Here is a 22,106-nt window from a genome sequence, read left to right on the forward strand (position 1 = left end):
CTCTCTACTTATTAATTACCACATTGTTTTGGTTTGTATATCTGTTTTATGCAACTGTGGCCAGTTGCTTATGACAGTTATTGCCTCTCAGCGAGACAAGGAACCACATCAAGATGAAGTTAAAATCTCACAAGGAAGCGATGGTCAAAATGGACCCAGTGCAGAGGATTGAAGCAGTGAGCATTGAGAAGCTCAGGGCTCAAACAATCTGCTTTTGGTCTCTCCGGTGTGGTAGTAAACATGATATACCAAATTGACTGTAGTGCAATTCATGTTGTTTGTACTTGAAAGAATTACTAGCTAATCATCAGCAATGTGGCCACGAAGATGGTAGAAAGCAAATGACACGGACCTGTCCGCAGCCAGTAAATCTTATTTTTGGAGATAAGAGTGACAGCAAATGCTGGCAATCTGGAGCAACAAACACAAAATGCTGAAATAAAGCAGTTCAGGCAGCATCTACAGAGGAAAATGGAGAGTCGACAGCTCAGGCTGAGACCCTTTATTAGGATTGATGTTTGCATGTTTTCACAATCCACCAAGGCAAAATATATCCCCATATAATACACAGCATGTGAACCAGTTTTATTTTTACAGGCTGCTTACCCAGTTGATGGCTGACGAATGAGATCAGAAATTTGTTTGGAGAGCTGGTGAGAGCTCCGAACCATCATGCTATGTAGTGTAGCAGGATGTTGTGGGATATTGATGCTGATCGCTCCTACTTTTATAACCATTGTGTTGTTGGTCTTAAGTCCTCTCTGCGCACTGTAGAGAGCCTGAGATTTGGCAATACTGCATTTAACTACAGTTCTAGAAGGATAAGCAAGACATTAAACCTTCAAAATCTGTCAACCAATGTTACTGGAAACATCAAATAATGCAGAATTGCAAAATAATATAAATAGAAACAGGCCAGTTATCTTATCAAATTATTTTTTGCAAGCCATTTAACCCAATCACATGTTCCAAGACATTTAAAACAAACACTTCTAAATCCTTTTATAAGTATAAATTGACAATAATAATTCAGCAATTTGTGACAGTACAATTGCTTTCCTTTGTCCAGGACATTATGAGAACATCTTTTTTTACAATCTGCTACATAAATGACATGCTAACTTTAAATCTGTACAGTATGTTTGTATATTTCTTTTGACCATTGAAATTAGCTTACATTATTTACATTATGTAACAATATATTATTCATAACAATATCTCAATTTTTTTATCTTCAATTGAAGCAAACAAACCCATAATTTTGCAAGTCTGAGAAAGTTATTGGATAATGTACCAGTAATTCTACCTTTTGTACCCTCTCTATTCCTTCTATCCTTACAATACAAACCATAAAACAAGTCATCATTACTTCCAAATTAGATTTCATGAACTTTTGATACTTGTACTACATTTAGCTGAACACGTACTTGTGAAATCCACAAAAGCAAAATAGCTAGGTTGATGACAACTGCCTTTACAAATCCATTAATGTGCTTCCCTGCACCACTCCCTCCCCAAAACTGGCACACTAAAGTTGGATGTGCATGACGCCAAAAAGCTGCTACTTGCAGCGATTACAGCTAGCCTGATACTGCTGCAAGGAATTGTGCAAAACATTTCAAGTCTTTAGAAGTACACTCTAACACAACCACAGTAAATAGCTCCCAATGAGATAGACGAAAACACAGGAATAGAATGTACAAATATCTGGCTACATCAAGTGAACAATGATTACAAACATGCGTGTTCTGTGAGGCAGGCAATGATTAGAATAGTGAACTCTGCAGTGAGAAGCTGCTACAGGCACCCAAACTCAGTAAAGAAGAACTGATCTGCCGCACAAGTAGGTCAGTAGATCAGTCAACAGCCATGCAGATACAAGAGGGGAAAACATCCATGAGTTAGCAGAGGATCTTTAGTGCATGTGTAGTCAATGATTTATAGTGTGGTTTGCACTTAGTTTGAAAATGAATGAAAAAAATGTAAGTCATCATTAGCTTATTATTTTTTTCACAAATTTCATTTGTTATTGAACAATCAAGCAAGGTAAACATTGATGATGTCATTGATGCGTGGCAGAAGCCAGGAATATAAAACCTGTGCTAAGACGAATTGGCTGCTGAACTCTCATATCCGTCAGACATATTTTCTTCAAGGAATAAAAAATGTGGCAAATTTCAATCTGAACTAACAATGAAAACTATGGTCAGAACTGAAACAGGAAAAATTATATTTGAGAACAAGGATATGACAGAGAAATTAAACAAATATTGTGTGCTGGTTTTCACAGAAATAACTGCACTAACTCTTGAAAATGTTTGTAACAGCATCTCTAGTGTGAGTGAGGAGATGAAAGAGATTAGCATTAATAACAACATATAAGGGAATGAATGAACTGAAAGCTTCTAAATCCCCAGGATCTGAGGACTTGCATTCCAGGGTTTCAAAAACAGTGGAGTAAGAAGGGGTATGCTGGGCAATATAATTATATTAAACAAATCTGGGTGTTTCAACATTGCAATTGATTATATCAGATAAAGGGGACCACATGTGGAGCACTTCAACTTTCCAGTAAACTTTTGACAAGATGCTACACAAGAGGTTATAAGTCAGAATTTGTGCACTTTATAGGTAAGGAGGAAGGACTGATCAAAGGAAAGAAAGCAGAGGATAGAGAAAACAGGATATTTGCAAGCTGAGAGGTTGTGACTGGGACACAGCTTCAAGTATAGTGGGCTAAATAACCTTATTCTATACAGGTGGCCTCCTCGTTATGATCAACCTCGTGATGGAAATTTATCTATTGAGAATTTTGAATCACTACACAGACGTTTACAATACAGAATAAAATTTACGTGAAAAAATACACAAGTTTCTCATTTCAGAAATTTGTGATAAGGACCAATTTCTAGGAATATAACAATCCCCTTCTTCCACATTAATGTAATCACTTGTACTTTCTTGAAATGTAAGCAAACTTTACACAGGATTCCAAGGTCAGCACTAACCTATACATTATATTATTCTAAATTTGCATGCATTGAACTTGGACTTGCATTGATCAAGATATAATTTACACATCACTCATCAAATTAAACTGCTGCATTGCAGGACTATATGATTTACAAACTACTAAAAGTAAATAAAACATTTTTCTTAAAACACAAAATATTAAAAAGTTAAAACTACAAATTAGTTCTTCCATCAAAGTCTTATCATTAGTTAATATTATTAATTTTCTATCTAGTTTCAATGCAACATAAAGCATAACATTTAAAAATCAAAACGCCTTTCCGAGGATAGATTTAAGCATAACATTACAACATAATATTTGATCAGGTGTATTGCTTTGTCAATATTTCTGCTAAGTTAAAAATGCAAACTGAAATCATGCTAGTTTAACATACAGAAATTCTTGTTTGACTGTACTTGTAGGTGAAGTAGGAAAATCCTCCAGCCTATGCAAGATGGTTGTAGAGAAAGCAAGAAAATAAAAGGAGAACAAATGAAGTATAGACATTCATGCATAAATCTTTATTCAAGCAGTGGAACCATTAGTATGCAGATCTCCTTTTATTAACATGGTGTTAATATCACTCAAAGGCTCAGTGAGATACTTAAATTTGAATGGCAAAATTGCATTATGTGTTGAGTGGAAAATGCAGAACATTCCACGGCATGAGGTTATCAAATGTATTGACAACATTTTTGACTATCACACCACACAGACTAAGGGTTGCCACATCAATAATAAAAGAACAGTAAATTTATAAATGAAGAGGAAATATATTAGCATACAATTACAATAAAATCCATTTTTTCAAAACATAATCTGAAACACAAAACCATAAAGGGTATAACCGATTTAAAAGAAAATATGCAAGTAAGAAAAAGTTAATTTAAAATAAAATGACAACATTAATAGCTTGGTAAACATCCAAAACTCAATCCCACAGAGAAGTAGCTAGTCTAATATAACAGACCAGAAGTCAACTGCATAACCACCACTACTAAAGTCCAAATGCTCTCATTTACTATTTCAGTATTTTATTCATTAATACTCCACCATCAAAATTTGTCATTATAACATTTTAACTTCAGATATTTGGAGCATGGAATCATGTTGCATGAATGGTTGCACTCTGAGTATTTTTGCAAACTAATTTGCTGGAATTGAGGGATCTGAAAAATGAACAATTTGTTGGACCAAGTGGAGGAAGTGAAGAGAGTGAATTACAATTACAGCTGGGACAGAAAATGAAATGAAATTGCATTGACGAGAAAAGGACAAATAGAGAAATTAAGCAGCTAGCATACATCCAGCCACATATTCAAGGGGAGAGGACACTTCTCTAGTCTTAAAAGTAAACGACTGGTATTCATTAAGCGTTACAAACGTATAGAAGCAAGGAGCTTAGCAAAAGAACCTTCATGATTTTGACCGCTAAAAGTGCAGAGTTAATCCTTGAAGAACCGTGCAGTAAATGGCATACCAAAATGAAAATTGCTTCTTGATTTTACTTAAGCTTAGCATATTCTGTTTTTTTTTGCAATAATGGGGATGAATGCAAAATATATGAACGCTTTCATGATTTCCATATTTACAATAATTTTCACCTGCCTCTAACTCTATGGAAGACTAGTTTATTTTTGGCATTCTGTCTTTACATTCTTCTGTAAAAAGAAAATACGTTATTAATTTCTGAAATACTGTGGCAGTGAAACAAGCCAATTAGTCAACATCCAGTCTGTTCTTAAAATAATCGGGACATGGAGTCCAATTTAAAATCAAGATGAAGCAGATAACAGCACAAATCACTCTGCAGTGACCAAAGGTTCACAACGTAGCATTTTATCTATTATCTTGCAAACTGAACCCCGTACATTTCTATATGCCGGGACCCACTATCATGCAGTAAATGTCCAAGGTGTCAATCAGTTTTTCCAACATATTTAAATAAAAAGAACCAGATTTAATGGCAAATAAAAAGTCTAATTTCCACTAAGATTACCATGCCTATAAAAAGTATTCACCTCCTCCAGTGAAGCTTTTCATGTTTTATTATTTTACAACATTGAATCAGTGGATTTAATTTGGCTTTTTTGACACTGATCGATGGAACGATGTTTGTGTCAAAGTGAAAACAAATTTCTACAAATTGGTCTAAATTTATTACAATCATTTAATGCAAAATAATTGATTGCATAATTACCCGCCCCCTTCAAGTCAGTATTTAGTAGATGTTCCTTTGGCAGCAATTACACCCTTGAGTCTGTGTGAATAGGTATCTCTATCAGCTTTGCACAGCTGGACACTGCAATTCTTCTTTACAAAACTGCTCAAGCTCTGTCAGATTGCATGGGGATGGTGAATGAACAGCTCATTTCAAGTCCAGCCACAAATTCTCAATTGGATTAAGGTCTGGACTCTGACTTGGCCATTCCAGGACATTAACTTCGTTGTTTTACAACCATTCCTGTGTAGTTTTGGCTTTATGCTTGGGGTCATTGTCTTGCTGGAAAACAAACCTTCTAAGTTGCAGTTCTCTTACAGACTGCATCAGGGTTTCCTCCAGGATTTCCCAGTATTTTGCTGCATTAATTTTACCCTCTACCTACACAAGCCTTCCAGGCCCTGCTGCAGTGAAGCATCCCCACAGCATGATGCAGCCACCATCATACTTCACAGTAGGGATGGTGTGTTTTTGATGATGTGCAGTATTTGGCTTATACCAAACATAGTGTTTAGTCTGCTGGCTGAAAAGCTCAATTTCGCTTTAACCACACCATTGAACCTTCTTCCAACTGACTTCAACGTCTCCCACAGGCCTTCTGGCAAACTCTAGCCAAGATTTCACTGTTTTTCTTCCAACAGTGGCTTTCTCTTTGCCACGCTCCCATAAAGCTGGGACTGCTGAAGCACCCGGGTAACAGTTGTAGTATGCACAGTCTCTCCCATCTCAGCCACTGAAGCTGGTAACTCATCCAGAGTTGTCATAGGTCTCTTGGTAGCCTGTGCCATACTCTTTCCATTTCTTGATGTTTGACTTAACTGTACTCCAAGGGATATTCAGTGACTTGGAAACTTACTTTTAATGCATCTCCTGACTTGTGCTTTTCAATAACATTTTTGCGGAGTTGCTTGGAGTGTTCTTTTGTCTTCACGGTGTGTTTTTTGCCAGGATACTGACCCACCAGCAGTTGGACCTTCCAGATACAGGTGTATTTTTATTACAATCAATTGCAACACCCTGACTGCCCACAGGTCTCCAAAAATAGATCTCCATTTAACTAATTATGTGATTTCTAAAACCAATTGGCTGCACCAGTGACAATTTGGTGTGTCATATTAAAGGGGACGAATACTTATGCAATCAATTATTTTGTGTTTTATATTTGTAATTAATTTTGATCACATTGTAGAGATCTGGTTTTACTTTGACATGAAAGAGTCTTTTTTCTGTTGATCAGTGTCAAATAAAAGCTAAATTAAATCCACTGTGACTCAATACAACATGAAAACTTCTGGGGCGGGGTCAGAGGGTGAATACTTTTTATGGACACTGTATATCAGAAATATAACTTCCTATGTAGCTCATCTTCATCATCACAAAGCACCTTAACAAAATAATTATTTCCCTACTCTGGATCACCGAATATCAACTAAAACTGGGTTTGTATCACAAAAACTAAGTCTTTGTTGGACATTAGATAGAAAATAGAAACACAGCCTGCAGAATAATGAACTGCATATTATGTTAGAACTCAAATTAACTAGGGTGGTATGTTTTCATAGTAGTTAGTAAAATGCTGCTGCAGCGTTAGCAACACAAGTTCAGCTCCATCGCTATCTATAAGGAGTTTGTACTTTCACCCTGCAATCGTATGGGTTTCCTTCAGGCGCACTGGATTCCTCCCACTTTCCAGAGATGTACATGTCAGTCGGTTCATTGCTTACATGAGTGTAATTGGTCAGCACAGGCTCATTATGCTAGAAGGGCCTGTTACAGAGCTGATCTTTGAATACAAATCAAAAAGATCTTCCTTTCAACTACCCAGTATCCCTAGGAAGTCAGGATCCCCAGTGAAAGTTTATTAAAAATAAATTAAAAGCAAAAATGCAAGATCTGAATTTATTAATTAGTTAAGACCATAATCTCTGTGATGACTATTAGGATGAGCTGTGCAATAATTATCACCAAAACTGTTAACGAGCAAGACGCATATGCAACTGATTTCACTTTGTGGTTATGGATAATTTAAATACTCCAAAACTCCTTCCCAAGTAATCAAGATATTACAAATATAGGAAGACACCTTTTTCGTTTATTCTCCATACTCTATTTTGTCACAAATCGAGAAATGAACTTTGGTGCTGTTTCTTTCAGATTCTGGTTTAATTAAAAGTGTTACATGCAGAATCTCAAAAGTGTATTTGAAGAAAATTTTACTCTTTTTTAAAAAACTTTTTTAATTGTGTTTTCAAATAGTTACAGAATAAAAGTGTGTGAAAAAGAAAATATGTGTTACCCATCCCCCCTCCCCTTAACCCCTCCCCCCTAACATCCCTATTGAAAGAAAGAAGAAAGAAAGAAAAAAAAAGGAATGCCTGGACATTGGAAGATCCCCACATGCTCCATGGAGTTCATCATAACTTTAGTATATATATTTATTTCTTTCCCCAAGTAACTAATTATTTCATCTTCGGAGCACCTATATATTTAATCCTGTCTTTTGTAAATAAAGGCGCCAAATTTTCAAAAGTGTTTCATATTTATCTCTTAAATTATAAGTAATTTTTTCAAGTGGAATACAGCCATAAATTTCTTTCTTCCAACAATCTATACTTAAATATGTATCCGATTTCCAAGTAACTGCAATAGCTTTTTTGGCTACTGCCAATGCAATTTTTATAAATTCTTTCTGATATTTATTCAATTTGGATATCGGTTTTATCCCTTCAATATCACCTAGTAAAAGTAATATTGGATTATGTGGAAGTTGTATTCCAATAATTTGTTCCAATAAAACTCTTAAATTTGTCCAAAAAGGTTGAATTTTAGAACAAGACCAAGTAGAATGTAAAAAAGTACCAATTTCTTGGTTACATCGGAAACACTGATCAGATAAATTTGGGTTTAATTAATTTATTTTTTGTGGTGTAATATGTAGTTGATGTAAAAAATTGTATTGCACTAATCTTAATCGGACGTTTATTGTATTTGTCATACTCTCAAGACATAGTCTTGACCAATTTTTTTCTTCAATTTTAATATTCAAATCACTTTCCCATTTTTGTCTTGACTTATGGACTCCTTGTTTAATTGCCTGTTTTTGAATCAAATTATACATACAAGAGATAAATTTTTTAGTCTTTCCTTTTTGAATTAAAGTTTCTATTTCATTGGGTTTCGGTAATAACATTGTTTGACCTAACTTTTCTCTTAAATAAGCCCTTAGTTGAAAGTAACAAAAAAGAGTGTTGTTTGATACTTTAAATTTATTCTTTAATTGATCGAATGACATTAATATACCTCCTTCAAAACAATCTCCGATATATCTAATCCCTTTTTGAAACCAATTATATAAAAGTTGATTATCCATTGTAAAGGGAATAAGTCTATTTTGAATTAAAGATCTCTTTGCTAATAAGGATTTCTTTGTCTCATCGTCAACATTTATCTTATTCCATAAATCAATCAAATGTTTTAATATAGGAGATTCTTTCTTTTCCCGTATCCATTTAGATTCCCATTTATATATAAAGTCTTCTGGTATGTTTTCTCCTATTTTATCTAGTTCTATTCTGATCCATGCCGGTTTATCTTTCTCAAAAAAAGATGCAATAAATCTAAGTTGATTTGCTTTATAATAATTCTTAAAATTTGGAAGTTGTAACCCTCCTAGCTCAAATTTCCATGTCAATTTTTCCAACGATATTCTTGACATCTTACCTTTCCAAAGAAACTTCCTCACATATTTATTCAGCTCTTGAAAAAACTTCTGGGGTAATTGTATTGGTAGTGATTGAAATAAGTATTGTAATCTAGGGAATATTTTCATTTTTATGGTATTTACTCTACCTACTAATGTTATTGGTAATACCATCCATTTATCAAGATCTTCTTGAATTTTTTTCAATAGTGGTAAATAATTTAATTTGTATAAGTTCTTTATGTCATTATCAACCCTTATACCTAAATATTTTATACCATTTGCCGGCCATCTAAATTGGGTTATTAATCGACATTGATTATAATCTCCTTTAGTAAGAGGTAAAATTTCACTTTTATCCCAATTTATTTTATAACCTGATATTTTCCCATATTTTTCTAATCTAAAGGATAATTTACGCAACGAGTGCAATGGGTTTGTTAGATAAAGCAGAACATCATCAGCAAATAAGTTAATCTTGTATTCTTCCTGATTAACTCTGAAACCCTTAATATCTGGGTCCATTCTAATCAATTCAGCTAATGGCTCTATCGCCAACACAAATAAAGCAGGTGATTATGGACAACCTTGCCTAGTTGACCTTGTTAACTGAAATGGTGTTGAAATTTGACCATTTGTCACTACTTTAGCTTTGGGATTAGTATTTAAGATTTTAATCCATTTTATAAAAGATACTCCTAATCCATATTTTTCCAATACCTTAAATAAAAAATCCCATTCCAATCTATCAAATGTTTTTTCTGCATCTAAAGCAACTGCCACGCTCATTTCCTCCCTCTTCTGTGCTAAATGAATTATACTAAATAAGCGAGTTACATTATCTGCTGATTGTCTATTTTTAATAAATCCTGTTTGATCCATATGTACTAATTTTGGTAAGCATTTAGATAATCTATTAGATAAGATTTTTGCTATTATTTTATAATCAGTGTTTAATAAAGAAATAGGTCTATATGATGATGGCTTTAAAAGATCTCTATCTTTTTTTGGCAATACTATTAAAATAGCTGTCGAAAAAGATTCTGGAAGTTTATGCATTCTTTCCGCTTGGTGTATTAACTCCATAAAAGGAGGAATTAATAAATCTTTAAACTTTTTATAGAATTCAGGCGGAAAACCATCTTCTCCTGGAGATTTATTACTCTGAAGTGATCCTAGGGCTTCTTCGACCTCTTTCAATGTAAAAGGCATATCTAATCCCTTCTGTTCTTCCGTATTTAATTTTGGAAGAGTTATTTGTGATAAAAACCTTTCTATCTTGGCATTGTCATTTTGTGATTCTGATTTGTACAACTCAGAGTAAAAATTCTTAAAAGCTTCATTAATTTCTAAAGGTTTATAAGTAATTTTATTTACTCTTGTTTGAATTGCATTTATTGTTTTAGAAGTCTGATCTGTTTTTAACTGCCATGCAAGAACCTTATGTGATCTTTCACCTAGTTCATAATATCTTTGTTTAGTTTTCATAATTGCTTTTTCTGTTCGATATGTTTGGAGCGTATTATATTGTAACTTCTTGTTAATAAGTTGTCTTCGTTTTTCTTCTGTCATATTTCTTTGGGATTCTTTTTCTAATTTTGTAATCTCTTTTTCCAATTGATCTATTTCTATCATATATTCCTTCTTAATTTTAGAAGTATAACTTATTATCTGACCTCTCAATTATGCCTTCATTGCTTCCCACACTATAAATTTATCATCAACTGAATGTGAATTTATGTCTAAAAAGAACTGAATCTGTTTTTTCATAAAATCACAAAAATCTTGACGTTTTAATAATATTGAATTAAATCTCCACCTATAAATTGATTCCTCTTTATCTATCATTATCATTGTTATTATTAAAGGAGAATGGTCTGACAATATTCTTGCTTTATATTCCACATTTTTCACTCTATCTTGAATATTCGTTGATAATAGGAAAAAATCTATCCTTGAATATGTTTTATGTCTATTTGAATAAAATGAATAATCTCTTTCTTTTGAATTAATTCTTCTCTATATATGAATCAAATTTAAGTCTTTCATCAATGATAGAGTTAATTTTACTGCTTTTGATTTTGTAACAACCTTTGTTGATCTATCTAAAACTGGATCTAGACAAAAATTAAAATCTCCACCTATTAATATTTTATCATGTGCGTTAGCCAAATTCAAAAAGACCTCCTGTATGAATTTTACATCATTTTAATTTGGTGCATAAATGTTCATAAGGGTCCATAGTTCTGAAAAAATTTGAGTGTATAATTAGATATCTCCCCGCCGAATCAATTAATACGTTTTGTATTTTAATTGGTAAATTTTTGTTAACCAAAATTGCAACTCCTCTCGCCTTTGAATTAAATGAAGCTGCAATAACATTTCCAACCCAGTCTCTTTTTAATTTCTGATGTTCTATGTCTGTTAAATGAGTTTCTTGTAAAAAAGCTATATCTGTTTTCATTTTTTTTAATATATGTTAAAATTCTTTTTCTTTTTACTGGCCCATTGAGCCCATTAACATTAAAACTTAAAAAATTCAGTAGATTAGTCATTTTTTTAATATTACTCCAATCTATAATAATACCTAATCTTTCAACTTTCGTGGTATCCTGGGAAATCTTTATAAAAATCTCCATGTTGCTATGTGTGTCCCCACCAATCATCCAGGCAAAAAGATAGAAGAAAAATAGAATATAAAGAAAAAAACAAAATACCCTCCTACTAATGTTGTGGAAAAAAAACACAACATTACCCCCCTCTGTTGTACGGGTCATGGCAACCGCCATGATTACACACATGAATCCCGTAGTAACCGATCCAAAGCTCCCCAGCCCCCCCACAACATAAAAAAGTATATGTATAAGAAAAGAAAAAAAATAATATTCTCATTTAGTATTTCTAAAATTTTGCTTTTCTCTTCTATAATATCCATAAATGTCCATCACTTCTGTTCATTGACTCTATCTTCATCTTTAATCCATTACGTTTGGAAGCCTCTATGTGTAATTAGCCAATAGATGAAAGTTTTTGTACGAACTCCTCCGCTTTTCGATAATCGGAAAAAAAAATTTTCCCCTCCTCCAAAAAAATTATCAGTGTTGCTGGATGACACATTGTAAATTTATAACCCTTTTCCCATAAGGCTTTTTTCGCTGGGTTAAATTCCTTCTTTCTCTTCAACAGGTTGTAATTTATATCAGGATAAAAAAGAACTGATTTCCCTTCTATCATCAATGGCCCATTTCTATTTTTGGCACTTTGGGCAGCCGCCTTCAGGATCTTTTCTTTGTCTTGGTATCTTAAGCATTTTATCAAAATTGATCGTGGGTTTTGATCAGCTCGAGGTCTTCACCTTAAGGATCTATGAGCCCTTTCAATCTCGATTGGAATTTCTCTTTCCATTTCCAATTTTTCAGGGATCCATTTTTGAAAAAAATTTATTGGATCTTCTTCTATATCTTCTTTAAGTCCAACAATTTTAATATTATTTCGTCTACTGAAATTTTCAAGCTTATCAATTTTTTCCATAAATTGTTTTCTTTCTGATGTCCAAGCAGTATTTTCATTTTCCATTTTGTCCATTCTTTCAACCATGTCTTCCGTTTTAATTTCCAAGTCCATAATTCTCTTTTCCATTTTTTCCTGTCTCTTTGTCATTTTATCAAGTATAATCTCCATATTTGTCATTTTTTGGAGTACTTTTTGATTACTTTTAATTACTTTTAATGTGTCTAATTTACGCATTATTTGCCTCAAAGTCTTTTCTATATTTCCAGAAGAACTTTTATCTCCCTCTTCGTCTGATCTTTCCAGAAGATCTGACTCTCCCTCCGATTCGCTATCACTTTCAGTTGCAGAGGTAGCTGGGCTTTGTAGTTCTTGTTGCTCCCGTTTGTGCATGCTCCATCCTTCGCGTTTGCGCAGTTCACGATGGTCTTTTCCTTTAGAAATGGCCGATGTTGCCACAGTTTCCCGTTCCATATCACCGGTGGTATAATGTACCTGAGACCGCGGTTCCTCGGTAGACGTGGGCCTTGTTCCTGTTCCAACTTGCGTAGTCTTCCCGGTATTAGTTTTCTTCATCTTCTTTCTTTGAGGCATAGCTTGACACAATCCGGAGTAGTTTATAAGTAACTTTTAGAAAGTATTGACTAACTTTTCTTCATTTAAACATTAATTTATTAACTTTTTACGGGAGAGCTGGGTTCCAGCGTCTCGATCCTACGTCATCACGTGACGTCCCCCCAGAAAATTTTACTCTCGAAATTTAAGCGATAATGTGAAAACAAGCATGAGTGCTTCTTGAATTAGTTGCAAGCAAAAACAAATCAATGCATTATAAAGTCAAGTCCAGCAATAGTGGGCAGCACTATTACAGCTTGGAGTGCTGGAGTTTTATTCTGACGTCTTCTGTGAGGAGTCTATATGTTCTCCCTGTAAATGCATGTGTTTCCTCTCAGTGCTCTGGTTTCCTCCCACAGTCCAGAAATGTACTGGTTAGTAAATTAACTGGTTAGTGTAAACTGTCCCATAATTAGGCTAGGGTTAGACTTGGAGTTGCTTGAGGGCCAGTAGGGCCTATTCTGCATGTTATATAATAAATAAATAAACAATTGTCAGCAGCCACTCAATCTATTTATGGAATGTCTTAACAGATCATTACTCAAAATGGCACCAAAGCATTATCAATAACTTTTTCAAAACTTTAATTCCATTGTGGTTTAAATTTTCTATCTTTTTTCCAGAAAAATAATAAGACAGGTGAAGTAAGTAGTCCAGGGCTATTTTCTACCACATTTTAGTTTATCCCATTCGCTACTGCCATGGCACAATGGCATGAAGTAAATGATAGAGGGCAGATATAAAAACAAAGAAAATGTACCAATTGATGTATTTATTAGCAACTGAACACTCAACAAGGGTGGCCTCCATTGTCCTGACATCCAGTGCTTCAAGGTCCATAGAAGCATCGACAGGTTTTTCTGTTATGCCATGTATTCCCATGGAAATTTAAGTTTGTTTCTGAAAGCTACCTAGAAAGTCTTTACTGCAATTAAACTCCACTCTCATTCAGCAAGGGCATCTGGTTTTGTTCCAGTGGAAAGATGCAGCTCAGCACTATGGTTAACAAAACTTGAATGTAACCAACCAAAGCATCTGAACTGAATGGGGAACAGAAAACCTCAACACATTTTTCAGTTTGATACTACTACCAACTTGTAAAGCATAAGACACAATTTAAAGCTTCCCTAATAATGGAAACAAAATTTTGCATTTGAAAATAAAGGAAAATGAATGAAAGTCAATTCCTACAGAGTCATCAAAATCTTAGTGCTCTTAGAAAAGATAATGCTTGTTTGATCTTTTAAAGCAGGGGTTCTTAACCTGGAGTCCCCTTGGGGGTCTGTGGATAGATACCAAGAGGTCCGTGAACTTGAGATTGGAAAAATTTGCATCTTTATTTTCACTAACCTCTAACTGAAATTTAGCATTTCCTTCAATTACGAATATAGGCACCAAACCACAGTAGTATTAGCGAGCTATGGAAGCTTTAATCCCACTTGCAACAAACTATCTCTGTGAATCAGGATTTTTAACACTGGTAACCATTAAACAAAAAGTTAGAATCAACTGAACGTCCAACGTGACGTGTGTTGCTTTGTCAAAGACCACCCCACAGTTTAATGTTCTTATTCAAGTTAAGCAACAACAGCCTTCACACTGATATGTCTTTACAAAATAAAATTTAATTTTATCTTGCCTATATTTTAAATGCATAGTCTTGTTACTTAATGTATTAATAAAGAAGCACATATATTATTACTCAATCACAAATTTGCTTTTTTAACTATTTTGTTAACTCTACTTCAATATAATTGGTTTCTTTCAGAATACTATGCATTTTATTACAGTATATATATTTAAATATATTATCCTGAGAAGGGGTCCATAGGCTTCACTGGACTGCCAAAGGGGTTCAAGGTATAAAAATAATTAAAATACAATAGGGTCTTTTAAGAGACTCTTAGACAGGTACATGGAGCTTAGAAAAATAGAGGGCTATGCAGTAGGGAAATTCTAGGCAGCTTCTAGAGTAGATTACATGATCAGCACAACATTGTGGGCTGAAGGACCTGTAATGTGCTGTAGATTTTCTATATTCTAACCCCTGTTTTAAAGGGACAGAACACAAGACTGTATCTCATAATAAGATGCCAGGCACTACCTTATCATCACTACTTATCACCAGTACTTACTGGTAAACCAAGCATTAATGTTACTTTTAATTATTACTACTGGTGACCATGAGAATGTAAAATATATTTTCACATTGCTTTGATGCTGTCTGCAGATTCCAAATGAACAGAAGGGGTCTAGGATACCTACAATTTGCTGCCATTGACAAACTTGTAACAATCCTCCTTTATGTTGGACAAATAACCCACTGCCATCACTAATGATTAAACTGCTTCAGTGTATTTAACATCGGTCATGGTTCAGTTGGGTGCCTTCTTGTTTTACACAAGAAAGGAAAGGGTTCATGCTGACCGAAAGAAGCTGCAGAGGGTCATAAATTTAGTTGGCTCCATCTTGGTTTCTAGCCTACAAAGTACAAATGACATTTTCAAGGAGCAGTGTCTCAGAAAAGCAGCATCCATTATTAAGGACTCCCATGCCCTTTTCTCACTGTTACCATCAGGCAGGAGGTACAAAAGCCTGAAGGCACACACTCAGCGATTCAGGAACAGCTTCTTCCCCTCTACTATCTGAATCCTAAATGGACATTGAACCTGTGAACACTACCTCACTTTTTAAATATATATTATTTCTGTTTTTGCATGAGTTTTAATCCATTCAATATACATATACTGTAATTTATTAATCTATTATATTTATTTTTCTCTCTCTTCTATATTATGCATTACATTGAACTACTACTGCTAAGTTAACAAATTTCACAACACATGCCGGTGATAATAAACCTGATTCTGATTCTTACATACTAGACTGCTGAATACAAAGCACATGTTAACCACACAATGTAGAACTAGAGGCTTCATTTACTTTGTTTAGAAATACAGCATGCAACAGTACCTTCTGGTCCGGCAAGCTGCACTACCCAGCTACCTACCAATTTAACACTAGCCTAAACACAATGACCAATTATCTTACTAATCAGTACATTTTTGCACTGTGAGAAGCAACTGGAGCACCAGGAGGAAACCCAGGTGGTTCAAGGGATGAACGTACAAACTCCTTACAGATGTTGTCAGAATTGAACTCGGAACTGTGGAACTTTGCAAGCCATAATAGTGTAGCGTTAACTTCTATGTTACTGAGGTACCCAACAACTTCCAACTTTTCACCTTTCTTGTCAAGGATAGAGTGGGCTACTGTGGGATGGACTGAGTACACACAACAACAGAGTTACTGTTAAAAAGATCTTTGCAGTGTTTCTTCCAGCCTCCTGACTGCCCTTGATAAGTTCCTTGGGTATTCAAATAGGCCAGTGGCATTGGCAGTTCTGAGGAACTCGGAGATCATGCCTGTTAGTGAACTGCCAACCTTTCTGCACTCTTTCCATCCAGCACTTTCTCTTTAAGTCATGGGTTCTCTGCTGGGCCTTGGTTTTCAAGAAACTGCTGCATAGTTTATATTCCCCTGAGGACTGACTAACATTTCTGGTTAATTAGTTCCTCAATTTCCTGGTCACTCTCATCAAACCTGTCATGGTTCTTCATGGTAGAAAAGGTAAGAGTCGCTTCACAGATAACAATTAACCTGTCTGGCAGACCACAGTTTGTGCGGCTTCAGAGCTGTGTGCAGACATGGTGTAAACAGCAGCGGGGCTCCACAGTGGACAGTATTGGTTCCCTTCCTGTTTATCCTATATACCTCTGACTTTAGATACAACACGGAGTCATGCTATCTGCAAAAATTCTCTGATGACTTAGCATTAGTTGGGTGTATAAAGGGAAGCCGGGAGGATGAATACAGGGCGCTGGTGGAGGACTTTTTCAAATGGTGCAGGCTGAATCGCCTGCTGATCAACATCAAGAAGGCAAAGGAGACTTTAGGAAGACTAAGCTGCACCGCTCTCTGTTACTATTGATGGTGAGGATGTGGATGTGGTGAGGACCTATAAGTACCTGGGGGTGCACCTGAATGACGGACTTGAGTGGAGCACCAACACAGAGGCTGTGTACAAGAAGGGCCAGAGTCGCCTCTGTTTCCTGAGCAGACTGAGCTCCTTTGGAGCAGACAGGGCTCTCCTACACATGTTTTACGTCAACAGTGCTTCTCCCTATAGATGCTGCCTGGCCTGCTGTGTTTCACCAGCATCTTGTTTGTGTTGTTTGAATTTCCAGCATCTGCAGATTTTCCTCGTGTTTTACTAGTCTGGTGTTGCCAGTACAATCTTCTATGCAGTGGTGTGCTGGGGCAATGGCATCAACACAGGTGATGCCAACAGGCTCAATAAACAAATTAGAAAGGATGGCTCTATTATAGGAGCCAAACTGAACGTACTAGAGGCTGTGGTAGAACAAAATGACCCTACGGAAAATCCTGGCAATTCTGGACAATGTTTCTCACCTTCACCCTCTGCATGCCACCTTGGCAAAACAACTGCACTGTTCCAAAGATCATTCTTACCCTCTGTTATTAGGCTATATAATGAGTCAACCTATAGACGGGAAAGTGCTGATCCCCTCCTTTCAGACAGTTTAAGGTAATTTATCTTTTATTCTTTCTTACTTCTCTTCTAATATTTGTATATTTATGGAATTGTAATGCTACTGTAACTGTTAATTTCCTTTGGGATCAATAAAGTATCTATCTATGGTGTTTTTCAGCTTCTATTGCTGGCAGTCAAAAGATCCAGCTGTGAGGTGCAGGTCACTATCAATCTTGCAGCAACATTTACGTTGATGCTGATGCTGATGTTTTGGAGCCAGTTGATGGAGATAATAGAGCAAGTTGGGGATTGCTCAGTCCAGCATCCACTAGTACCAATCGTGGCACAGTGAGGTCCCTCACTCAGACTACCAATAGGTTTCAGTTGCTACATTTAATGTCAGAGAAATGTATACAATATACATCCTGAAATTATTTTTCTTCGCAAACCTCAGCGAAAACAGAGGAGTGCCCCAAAGAATGATTGACAGTTAAATGTCATATAATCTAATGGATGACAGTGCTTCTTCCGGTCATGAGGTCTGTGGTCACATAGAGACAAGAGATTCTACAGATGCTGGAGATCTTGAGTAACACATACAAAACTCTGGATGAACCCAGCAGGTCAGGGAAATGAATCATCGATGTTTTGGGCCAAGAATTGAACGTCAACTGCTCATTTCCCTCCATTTTCCCTTCTCAAATTCACAGTCAATATTGTGCATTCAGGAAGAGGAGGGTATACCACTGTGATATTGTATTTGAGGCTGTCTTTAAGAAAAGAGATAGATTCACATAGACTAACTACAAACAGCTCTCCCTACTATTTACCACATGGAAATTCATTGCTGGAGTTATCCTCAACTCTCTCCTACATCTTCCAAAACCCAAACAAAAAGTGCTCTGTAAATCATCAAGAAGCAGAGTACATACACATGATCTCAGCATGCAGCAATTCTGAGACAGATACAGGGAACACTACCAACCATCATATGTGGCCTTTCATGACCTAACTAAAGCTTTTGACTCCAATAACATGAAAGGAATTCTGAAGCATTCTCCTTTAATTCCACTGCCCACAGAAATACATCGCCATCTTATGGTATAAATGTCATGATTCTAACCAGCACATCTACAACAGAGCCAATCTCAGTGAAAATTTGTGTCAATGTAGGCTGTATTATGCTCAATTTTCCACTGATCACTTTTAAGTATTTTAACACCATCTTTAATGCTTTGCATTTCCAAATACGCATTCTATATATTTTTGTAAAACAAAATCCTATACGTGCTTAGTTAACAAGGTAGAATTCTGCTCTGCTAAAGTTATTATAAGCCTACCCTGGGCCACCCTTGCTTTAGACTTTGGCATAGACTCTCACTGGGCAACCAGCTCTCAATACTTCACCATCACCGCGTACATAATTAGAAGCTGTCGCAATGCAGGCAGCTTATTGCATTCACAGAATAACTTTGACAACCAGGCTCACTGGCTGTCAAAAATGGCAGTATTATTAAACCATATGAAATCATTGACTTTCATGAACATTTTATATTTTGGAATCAAAAAGTAATAATATCGTTTAATCATTAAATATTCTGCATTAGAAATATTCACTTAGCAAAGGAAAATGTTAATTATGTAACTTAAATAAATAATAACTCCATTTGCCTTTCTCCCATGAGCCAATACTTCCCTTTTTAATGGAGACTGCCTGCTTGCATCAGGTGAAAGCAGGTTAGGCTTACTGCAGGCTTCACAGACAACTCATGTGAACAGTCAACTTATGCAGCACAAGGTAGTCAGAGAAGACTGTAGCAGGGTAGTAAATGTCCATGGCAGCTTAACTCCACATCAGCAACAGAAACCAAACCTCTTGCAGGGATAAATAACATCACAATTTAAGTGCTGAAGGTGGAGTGGAAAATTGTTCAGATCTCAACCACAGCATTATTCAATGCAAAAACGTGGTTTGTATCATTCAAGGCTGTCCTCTTGTCTGAAAATGCATTTAGTAGATCAGTGTTCAACTGAGAATCATGATTTGAAAGCTGGCAAAGTATTAATGCTCTCATGTGCCCAATTTAAAGCACTTTATAAATTATTATATCAACAGTGATCACAACTTTCAATTTTCCATACAAAATCCTGCTACAAATTTAATTTAAAAATCAGCTAACTTACAGTTTAAATGCAGGATGTTAATATAAAAATATGGATAGCTGCTTTACACATAAATGTTGCTCCCCACAACATCACTAACGCTTAGGTAATAGATTTATCTTCATTTAGAAAACAAATTGGATGCATAGTTGCTCATAACATCTGAGGCACACATCAAAAAGACTGGCGAACTAATTCTGTGAACCCCTAACAAAACACCCCATACATTTTTAAAAACTTGTGTAATTAATTTTCTTTTAACAGCTGACCCAAAGAAGAGTCTTTACTCACTGAATGTTTGGTGTAATTCCTTCCAGAAGAACGATGTTTACACCACCTATGTGAGCAGTTGCACAGGTTTCCGTCATTTTTTGGTGCAAAACATCTGAATTAAAAATAAAAGTAAAACATTATCCTATTCTTAAGATGAATTAACAAATCAGTATTAGATTGAATTGCATCAGCAAACAATTAATAACTAAATGCCTTGTACAGTGTTAGGTTGGAACAATTTTATATTTTATTATAATTCCAAATAGTCTAACTAACTTGTTTCTGGTTCCTTCACATCAATCACTTTACATTGTCTATCTAAGATCCTTTCTTTTTCTTTCCCAAATGTAACTGGCGGCAGGCTGGTTTATTTTCCTGTTTGGATGTTGATATTATCCACTTTGCATTTCTCGAATGTTATGGACTTATCTCTGATTTCCAGCATTTGTACTTTTTTAATTTAATGTTTTCCATAATCTATGTGGTCAACAACTTTAGCTTGACAAGAATTTACAAAATACACATAAAACTGCTCAGACTTCGATATCCAACATCATAATTTTTTTTTGTTTTAAGTATTGTTGACACTTAACTAATTGATATCAAGCAACAGTCAGATAGCATCTATGGAGAGAAATAAATACAGTTACTGCTTCAGGTTCATAAGTTGTAAGTTAATTATGTTTCAAAGGAACATGTTAACTTAATTATGTTTCAAGTTGCAAAGGAAGAAGACAGCTAAAAAGAACAAAGTACAACATTAGGGAAAGTAACAACTAGAGGTCATAAATTGAGAAGGGAGAGATTTAATAAGAACCTTGGGGATTTCTTTTCACCTAGAGGTCATCAGTATATAGGATGAGCTGGCATAGAAAGGGACTGAGGCATTAACGTCAATCAAAAGACACTTGGACAGGTACATGGTGAGAAAAGGTTTAGAGGGATATGGACCAAATACAGGCAAATGGAACTAGCGTAGATGGCAATATTTTTCAGTATGGATCAGTTAGGCCAAAGGGTCTACCTCTGTGCTGTAGGACTCTATGAAAAGCCTATAATATAGCACAGAACGAGAGATGCTGTAAACAGCTTGGAGATGGACCACCACCATTTGGGTTTTTCCATCTCTGCTCATTTACACCCAGCCACAGGCATTTCCTTTGCTCTCAGCTATCTCCCTGTGGTGTAACTTACATGTTCAATTTCTAAATTTTCTTAGTACTGACAAAAAAATTCATTGACTTGATATGTTAACTGTTTCTCTCTTCATTGGTGCTTTTTATACTTCTAGCATTATGTTTATGTACCAAATCTATAAAATAAGATGTATTTGTTGAAAGGCTAGAGATCCTTCAATTACTGTTAAATTTCACTTACCCATTGTGCAAATATTTGATACCATTACCTTTCATTTTTTCTTTCACAGTAAAACTTCCATGAATCTTCTTAAGCTCTGCTTCCATTGTTAAACCTCCAATGTCTGCTTCTAGATGAGTACGGTTTACCATACCAACTCCAAATACTATGAGGGTAACGTGTTGAGGTTCAGAATTCACTAAGCTGCGCTTTCTTGATAATTTATTAGGACTTGAGCACTCTTGTTCATTTTCAAAGATTACTTTGCAAGCAGGATCAGTGGGACTTCGACCACCTACAGATAAAACAGTTAATTTAGAAGGTATAACATGGCATTATATTGCACAATCACACAAAGCATGATGCTTTCAGCTACTGGAACCCCAAACTACAAATCTACATAACCACTAACCTTTAAAGTAAAATGTTCCATAAATAGTTCTTTTCTGGATCAGCACTTTTTTTTTGCTTAAGTATCTCTGAAGTGTGTTTGGAACTTCTTTCTACATAATGCAGTGTTTTAAAAACAACTGGTTCCTTCCCATGACCCGCTTAAATAAGAATGGATTACAAAGTTGGTTTTAAATTTGACAAATTGGTGAAATGGAGTAAGTGTCAAAGATAAAGTTCCTTTGCATAAAATATTTATATTAAGTAACAAATAACTGTGATCTATGCTATGTGATTTATTTTCTTTGTT

General features: G+C 35.3%; 1 protein-coding gene across 6 annotated transcripts in view; it reads right to left on the bottom strand.

Annotated features, from left to right (window-relative positions):
- kiaa1109 (KIAA1109 ortholog) overlaps positions 1-22,106 on the bottom strand; it is a 447,188-nt gene that overhangs the window by 114,885 nt on the left and 310,197 nt on the right. For 5 of the 6 annotated variants that reach the window (XM_073042844.1, XM_073042847.1, XM_073042848.1 and 2 more), the window contains 4 exons: positions 21,456-21,701; positions 20,069-20,162; positions 3,408-3,458; positions 607-813 (listed from right to left, as the gene is read on the bottom strand). In XM_073042844.1, coding sequence (XP_072898945.1) covers positions 607-813; positions 3,408-3,458; positions 20,069-20,162; positions 21,456-21,701 — 598 coding nt within the window. The remainder of the gene's footprint in view (positions 1-606; positions 814-3,407; positions 3,459-20,068; positions 20,163-21,455; positions 21,702-22,106) is intronic. The other variant, XM_073042845.1, reaches the window with a different exon arrangement.

The sequence above is a fragment of the Hemitrygon akajei genome, chromosome 4 (genome assembly GCF_048418815.1).
Source record: "Hemitrygon akajei chromosome 4, sHemAka1.3, whole genome shotgun sequence".
Lineage (NCBI taxonomy): Eukaryota > Metazoa > Chordata > Chondrichthyes > Myliobatiformes > Dasyatidae > Hemitrygon > Hemitrygon akajei.